The sequence below is a fragment of the Globicephala melas genome, chromosome 9 (assembly GCF_963455315.2).
Source record: "Globicephala melas chromosome 9, mGloMel1.2, whole genome shotgun sequence".
Classification (NCBI taxonomy): Eukaryota; Metazoa; Chordata; class Mammalia; order Artiodactyla; family Delphinidae; genus Globicephala; species Globicephala melas.
This window is the reverse complement of record NC_083322.1, coordinates 27,325,446-27,334,373: the sequence shown is the minus strand read 5'-3', so window position 1 is coordinate 27,334,373 and position 8,928 is coordinate 27,325,446. Positions and strand designations below refer to the sequence as shown.

At 34.9% G+C, this 8,928-nt stretch overlaps 1 protein-coding gene across 1 annotated transcript in view; it reads right to left on the bottom strand.

Annotated features, from left to right (window-relative positions):
- Positions 1-1,806: 1,806 nt before the first annotated feature.
- SLC13A1 (solute carrier family 13 member 1) overlaps positions 1,807-8,928 on the bottom strand; it is a 74,866-nt gene continuing 67,744 nt past the window's right edge. The window contains exons 13-15 of the mRNA XM_030857672.2: positions 5,978-6,139; positions 4,338-4,475; positions 1,807-2,634 (exon numbers count right to left, since the gene is read on the bottom strand). Coding sequence (XP_030713532.1) covers positions 2,497-2,634; positions 4,338-4,475; positions 5,978-6,139 — 438 coding nt within the window. The 3' untranslated portion in view covers positions 1,807-2,496. The remainder of the gene's footprint in view (positions 2,635-4,337; positions 4,476-5,977; positions 6,140-8,928) is intronic.

Below are 8,928 nucleotides of genomic sequence, written 5' to 3'. Positions count from 1 at the left end.
AGGGTGAAAACAGTGCACACATTTGAAAGGAAGGAAAGCTGAATTCTAGAGGTGCTGACATATACAGTGGCAATTGTGGTGAGTGAAGGATACACATATGCTGCGGAGCCCTCTAAGCACTTGCAAGGAACAGACAGTAAATAGGCACTTAGTGAAATTGCTCCTATTATCTGGACAATATCCAACCGTAAGCAAGATACAGGGATTTAAAGTGACAAAGACTTCTAGTTAACTTCTAAGTAAGGCTCAATATAAGAACAAAAACACTGTCTACCCTAGAGTGGGAAGACAAAGATTTGTCTGATCATCTGTTTAGGCTGTCTTTTGGAAACTTTCAAAGACAGTATGCACCTCTCAAACTAAAAGAACTTGAGAACTTTGATGTAAATGGGACAACTATGAAATGGATGAGTTAAGTCATTTTTGATATATCAACTAAACATAAAGATGTTACAAGAGAACCATACGGCTCACTTAAACAAATTTTAACAAAGTATCATTTTCCTGCATTTTTCCAGCTGGCAGCTGTTGGAAGTAATTCTGTTAAAATGATTCAAGCTGAAATGTTTATATTATTTTCTTGAGAGCAAAACTTACTATAATTTGAAAAGTCATTTCATTTTTTCATAATGAAAATATATTCATCATATAATATAATTCAGCACTGATAAATTGAATGACTAGAAAAAAGCAGAAATGTAATAAATACTATGGATCATAAATAAATGTGTAACATATGATAGGGAAGGGAACAAGTGAACAGGGTGAACATAGATGATTTACACAAAGCAGCAATATTATATTGTCAGGCTTAAATAGACACATTTTTTTCTTGAAAAAGTGGTTAATTTTGCATTGAGTAATTAATAAACAGACAAATAATAAACATGGGCTATTGTATATAATTTTTTAAAGAAATGTATAACTTTAAAAAACCCTCTTTACCATATTTAGTTTTCAAGAATAACTTTATAAATAATGTCATTTGCACAAAAAAACCAGGTCTGATGAGCTCTATGAAAATTAAAGCTATTAAAGGTGTTTTTTAACCTTGTCTTCCATTTTATTTTTAGCATGAGAATTGCTCTAACTTCTCCATATTTTCCTAACTGTACACATTTTTTGTCTTTTTCAGTTTTTTGCCTTTAGTCTAATTTTGGAATGCCAGTAGACCTTACAGTTTAACATCCTGAATGCTAGGAGACTATTTTCTTCCTACTCTTGTTCGAATGTTCAGTTCTTTTTTCTTTTTGGTTTGCACATAAATTTATTTTTTTCTTTTGCAAATATATCAACAGTTTCAATTTTTTATTCTTTATTTTCCCTCTGGTATTCCATTTCAATGTTGATGCAATGGAGTTACATGACTTTTTTCTGTATCTGCATACACAGTGATAATTCATTTAAATTTCGGAATTTCTTGTTTTTATGTATGACATTATGTAGTTCTGAAATAAAATAAACATTTAAGCAAAAACTGTTATAAAAATCCACAAATGTGTTAATAATTTTATACTGTTTAGCTTTCTTTCCTAACTATACCGTGCTAATAGTGCGTCATAGCAAGCCTTAACCATAGCTCTACAAAGTACATTTCTCAGTGCACCGAGATCATAAAAGTATGAATTATCAATACTTTAACCATAGGGTCAAATAGAAATTAATCCTTATCTATTTTCTGTTGTTTAGTGGATTCAGCTATAATTTTGCAACTACTACTTTCAATTTTTTTTTTTTTTTTTTTTTTTTGCGGTCCGCGGGCCTCTCACTGTTGTGGCCTCTCCCGTTGTGGAGCACAGGCTCCAGACGCGCAGGCTCAGCGGCCATGGCTCACGGGCCCAGTCACTCTGCGGCATGTGGGATCTTCCCGGACCGGGGCACGAACTCGTGTCCCCTGCATCGGCAGGCGGACTCTCAACCACTGCGCCACCAGGGAAGCCCTTAACTTTCAATTTTTATACTATATGGATATTTCAAGAGTAATCTGATTGGAATATTTTTTAAATGAGGGAATGTATATTTTACTTAGATTAAACTTTTCTTTTGCACTACCAGATGACCACAGCTTTGATTTTTCAGAAAATTCCCTTGGACACTACAGAAATGATTTATACAAGTAGCTAATAAACTTGTATATTTTATTTTCTATTTCTACCTTCATGGAAAGTTTCTGAAATAACAAATTGACATTTGAAATGTTACACTGAACCCAAAGTGTAAGATGAAGCAAATGACCTAATCTCTTGAAGGTCAAGTTATAAATTATTCTTATGATGAAGCAGGATGCATATGGTCCATGAGCAAAATCTCAACTGAGGGCTTCTTCATGAAGGCACATAGATGGTCTTGGTTGCATCTCAAAGCAGGTTTGGGGTGTTTTACAGCAGCTACACCAGGACTAATTTAAGTGTCATCAGTTTTCTAGAGCCAAATTTTGTAGTGAATTCTTAGTGGTTCCCAAAACCCACCACAGGATAGTCAGAGCATTCATGCTTGTCATGGCATGGTCTCATTACTAACTGCAGGAGCCCAGGAAGGGTAAGTGTGGAGGTCAAACATGGGTACAATCCAGGTAAACATGCCAAGCATCACGACAGCAACACCCACAATATTAACGCCAAGTCCAGCTTTAACCTTGAATACGAAAGAACATGAATGTCAGTCTCAAAAACAAACAAACAAAAAAACCCCAAAGCAACCTATGGGAGAATTGGAATACTGTTGAAGAAGGCATATGTCAGATTTACATGCATCCTAAATGATTAGTATCAATGATTGGTTTCATAAGACAAGGAGTCCTTCCACTCATGTCAAAAAAGAATCTGTTCCCAACTAAATGCCATTTAGGTTGAGAGTCTCAGAGAGGTTCCTCTTAGGAATATACTGAAGTCATTCTGATTAGAGAAAAATCCCTTTAAAAATCTGCCGTTTCATGTCAAATCAGGATTTGAGTTTTGCGGTTTTGTATTTCAGTGAAAATAAGGTTCAGGTCACTATATGAAAACTGAATCCTTCATATTCACTCCATATTATTTTTAGTTTAGCCTTCAGTATTCTCTTATTGAGATTTAATACCTCTTCCATTCATCTTTCTTAGAGTTCCCATTTTTCTAGGTCTGGCGTCATTATTCTGGTGGCACTAAACAATCTCAAATTGTTTTCTAGCTATTAAGACAGAGGTTGGCAAACTACTGCCCATAAACTGTTTTTGTAAAGAAAGTTTTGCGGGACCACAATTCTGCCCATTTGTTTACATGTTGTTGTTGGCTGCTTTCATGATTCAGTAGTTGTGACAGAGACCATATAACCCACAGAGTCTCAAATATTTACTCTCTGGCTCTCTACAGAGAAAGCTTGCTTATCTCTGCATTCTCTGTATTAAAACATGGAGCCCCAAGGCAAAATAAACGTTATAGAGGCCTCCTGTTCTGTCCATGCAAGCCTCTCGTTTATTTTAGAATCCTGGTTTTTTTTAACATTCATATACCTAGCACAGTTTATATTGTATATTATGCTCATTTTCTTTACCCAAAGGAGATTATATGACTTCTGCATAGAGGCATTTCCAGAATTTTTACGTTACAGGGGTTTAGGGGCAGCAATCTGTCTGGAAGAAAAGAACCTGGGGCTTAACTTGGAACTGCATTTGCACAGCAAACTCACTGAATTGCCTTTAGTTATAGTCTTGCTTGGTTTGTTCCGAAAGCTGGTGATCAAGATTGAGAGAAGAGCAGGATATTCTCAAGCTAGTCCTTCTCTACCACAACTTTTGTAATTGGCAAAATGTGCACGTTTTGTCACTTAAAGTTTCTATTATTACTTGCTTGTGCTAATTTCATTTCATTTCACTTCATTTCATTTCGTTTTATTTCAGGTGCCACTATTAGAATCAGAAAAAGAAAGATGACTTTTCATCAGTCAAGCACTGAGCCCAACATCTTATTCAGAGCAAATGTCAGTTCTGTAAATATTCATGATAGTAAACCACAGTGCTTGATTGCTGAATTTCATTAACCCTTTTGCTTAGGTCAAGTTGGGTCCTGATCTTGACATGTAAGCTTAAGCCATTGTGTTGAGCATATTGTTTGCTCTCTTCCTCTGCCAGCGTATTACTGATGCATTCAATATCTCTGTATTTGTGACTGTAAATATTAATGGCATGTTTGCTTCTGGTTATCACTCTTAAAAACAATTCTATGGCCAGTCATGAGCTCACCTTCAGAAGTAGTACTCAGGCTATGCATTTCCTAGCAGTTGACTAGCGTATAGGATAGACAACCCAAGATATCACAAAATAATGTCTATTGGTCTTGATAGCATTCTTTCAGCTCACTCACCATGTCAGTAACTTTTAGATGGCCATACGAAAAAACAATAGCATTGGGTGGATTTGCTACTGGTAGGAGGAATGCAAATGAATTACACAGAGTAGAAGGTAACAAAATATAAAGAGGGTTGACTTGAATGGCTTCAGCCTGTTGGAAAAGATAAAAAGGAGTCTAAGTAAAATTTTGAGATAGGCATCAAAATGAACAAAATTATTATAATAAACTTCCCCAGAAGCAGATTGATATATAAAGACATAAAATTATATATACATAAATGCAGTTATAATTGGAAGAATAATTTTTAGAAAACGTGTCTTCCTCTTATCATTGTTTATATGGTGATTGGCGTCCATTTAAGCATTATAGCTCAGTTCATTTAGAAAATAAAGTATCATTTATTCCAGAAACAAAATTAAAACAGCAGCTGTTTATTACTGATCTAGTGCTAAGTGCTGTGCTAAGTGTATATATATATATATATATATGTTATATATATAATATATATAAGATATATGTAAAATTTAACATATATATAATGTATAACATAATAACATTGTATATTTATATATATATAATTTAAATTTCACTACGACCTTAAAAGATCGTAACTGTAGTCCCAAATAGCAGATGAAGAAACTGAGGTCCATAAACGTTAAAGTAACTGCTCCAGACACATAGCTGGGAAGCAGTAGAGCTTACGTAGTTCCCAGGTCCCTCTGGCTCCAAAGCTTCTCATCATTCCATTAACTTTACTACCTCTGTGACATACGTAATTTAAAATTTTCTTAGGGATCATCACAGAAGAGTTACTACTATTCTTAATTTATCACATGATTTTTTAACTGCTCCATGTTGAGAAATAAAAACCAGAAAAAACCCAAAATTGTATTTTACCAACATAACCTGCCTACATTTCTTTTCTAATTTGAAGCAGCTCAAGAATGCCAACATCTGCCCCTTGAGCTGGTAGCAGAACAATTCCAGAAGGGCAATTCTTCTTCATCCAAAGTGCTTTCCTTTCACCAAACTCATCTGTCCCAATAAGAAAAACATTTTACTTGAAGCTGTTTCTTGTAATTGCCACCTAGTGATGGAGAGGAAGAGAGACAGTCTTCCCTCTCTCTCCTTGCAAATCTGCTTCTTACTTATCTTTTTAAATTCTTCCCTGGGCTGTAGAGAACTGCATCTAAGACATTTAAGCTTGAAGCCTGAAGTGTAAACATAGCTTTTTATTCCCTTGCAAATCACTTATATGAAGCACTTCTCAAAAATTCAAGACATCTTCTGGAGGGAGAAGTATCAGTGTTAGAGATCTAAATACTAAAGTTGCCAGGAAGCACTGAATCCCAAAGTCTTCTAGAGCTGGAAAGGATCTGGGCTGACCCTCCCGTTTATCTGCAAATGAAGAATATGGGTAGAAAGAAGGTAGAGGGTTCACTTAAGATCATGCTACTTGAACATGGAAGAAAAGAGTTCTCCTGAGTTGAGGTCTCCTAAGAAAGCATGAATGCAAATAAGGACGACTCTGTAAGTTACCTACAGGGGGACCATTCAGGACCCAAATGATTCCACACTGCAATATGAGAACACACAAAGTAGAACACTATTCTTTGAATGAATAGTGTAAATAGGATAAATGAGATACTCACCAATGGAGACAGTATTGGAAGAAGGAGGGTAATGGTAGCTGGATTGCTGGCTACCTCTGTTAAAGATGTGACGAGCAAAGAAGATATCAGAATTATTAGCCAGACTGGTAATGAACCTAGAGGAGATAATTTATTTCCTATCCATTTAGATAGTCCTGACTCCTAAAAAAACAAATTTGCGATATTTAGTATTCATTAATAAGTCATTTAATCAGACATTTAAATATATTAAAAAGCATTATTTGATCTAAGAACTCAGTTTCTAAAGTATAATTTTAATCTTTCATGTTTTTCTGTGGTTTGTTAGATCTAGGTGGGTTTGACATGGAAAAGTTCTCAATTATTCTCATTTTAATATACCAAACTTTAGGAAGTTTGAATTGTCTTCCCACATCTTTTCAATTAAATTTTAATTATATCTAATTAATATATGTGGGTATAACAAGCCATGTAGTACTATAGGGCTTTAAGAAAAGAGCAGCCTTTCTGGTCTACCTCTGTCCACATCTGTGTTCCCCAGAGGCAACAACTTTCATCCATATTAGCTATTTATAACCATGTTTATGTGTTGATAGCTATTTTACAAAATTCTACTTTTTCATATTTCTAAATTTTCAAATGTAGACGTTATTTACTGATTTCCTAATACGTGCATAAGAATTCAGCTTTCTAACACCTTCCACCATACATAGAATTCAGCTTTCTAACACCTTCCACCATACATATATTTCCTGTCCCCACCCTCCATTCCCTTACACTCATATGTCAACATTTTTGGTTAAATCAATATTTAAAGTTTGCCATTATGATTATATGGATATCGTTCACAACTGAGCCACTTAGTGTACTGTGATTGCTTTCACTTTTTTGTTTTACTTTTTGTTTGTTTGTTTTTCCAGGAAATAATTTCCCTATTCTTTTGTTTGCTTAGTTTTCTAAGTATCTATCACTAATTCTCCAGTACACTCTCCAGTAAAAATGGAAAACTCTTCACAAGTAGATAAAAATTTCAGGTAATTGTCCTTTTTCATTTTCCCTAATGGAGGTATCAATTTTGTAGTATTCCCTTTTTCTGCTCCATTGGGACTAGTTGCTCTTTAGATCTACTTTACTGTTATAAAGAGACTTCTCTTCACTAGCATACTGTGGATTCCCTTCACCTCTCTCTGATGTGGGAATCCTTTCTTGCTAACTTCTTTGTGTTGGTGGGCCACAGGACCACATCTTCTGTAGCTTCCTGTTAATTGGTGCATGGGAAGTAATTTTTTTTAGTCTTTGCATGTCCGAAAACCTCTTTCTTTTCTTTTCACATTGCTTTGATATTTAGCTTTTGTAGAATTCTAGACTTGAAAAAATTACCACTCCAAATAATTATTGCTCCACTTCCTGTGGCTTCCAGTTGGGTTCTTTAGAAGCCGGATAATATTCTGATCTTGGATTCATTGTACATAATACAGAAAAATCTGCCACAGTCAAATTAATAGTCAAATGGAAGGGAAAATCCTCCATTTGTGAGATTTCAGTGAGCTGCTGCATGTGTGAATCTGTATGCTCATGACAAAGTAGGATGGACATCAGAAATGCTCTAATTACAAGCAGTATACCCTCAGATCAGAAGTTGACAAAAACATCGCCAGATGTGATAGCCAGATATTATGTATATTATTTGCAGTTCTGACTTACTTTTTTGTTTGTTTTGGGTTTTTATTATTTTATTTTTATTTATTTATTTTTTTGGCCATACCGCGAGGCATGTGGGATCTTCGTTCCCTGACCAGGGATGGAACCTGTGCCCCCTGGGCACTTCATCTCTCACTTCACCTGCAGTGGAAGCACAGAGTCCCAACCACTGGACCACCAGGGAATTCCCTGGGTTTTGTTTTTTAGATGGAAAAAGACTATTTACCATTTAAATCACATTGGCACAAATTCATCTTTAAATATATTTTAAGAATGGATTTTATCTACACCTGATTAGGTACAGCTGGAAAAGATTACACCACATATTGTCCCTTGTCTCTGGAAGCCACTGGGATCATATCAAAATCCTACATGAGGTGGTTTGGTACTGGGTTCTCAGTAGCTCTCTCTGTCCAGAATCTCTAAGTCCTCGGTTCCATGAAATTTCTTGTGTTATTTTTTGGAAGTGGCCTTCTATTTCCATTTTCTTTCTTCCTTTTTTCCCCTTCTCTTTCTGAAGCTATTATTGATCAGCTGTTGGATTGATACTCTAATTTTCTTATCGTTTTTTAATAATTTTATTTTCTCTTCATCTTTTTGTTCTATTTTCTGGGATAAGCTCAAACTTCAATTTCTAACCCTGCTACTGAATTTAAAAATTCCTGTTGTTCTATTTCTTATTTTCAGTGGCTCTTTCTTATTTTCTATCTAGTCCATTAAAAAAAAATTACATTCTCGTGGTGGGATGGTGGTGGTAGGATGAATTGGGAGATTGGGATTGACATATATACACCAATATGCATAAAATAGATAACTAATAAGAACCCTCTGTATAAAAAAATTAAATTAAATTTAAAAAAAGTTTCCAGTGCATCCCCTGTGGAAATAAAATAGCCTATGTTCACAGAATTTTTCCAAAAAAAAAAAATTACATTCTGTTTTACTTTCGTGACTTTAATGTTTCTGATATCTCTTTGAAGCATCAATGAAAAATTTTGAAAGTTTTCTTTTACTTTATACATTTTCCTTGTCTTTTTGGTATTCTTTCTCTTTTTGCTTATTTTTTGTTACTGGTTGTTGTATCAGAGGCTTTCCCCACTGTCTGGTAATCCTGGACTACCTATTTATGTTTTAAAGGGAGGCGAAAAAATCACAATTGGAAGCTCTTTGTGTCTAAGTGAAGATTGTTGAGAGGAAGACATTACTATAGGTGACTGATCTGTAAGCCAGTGTCTCAATGATTCGATTTTTTACAGAGTAAATCTAAATTT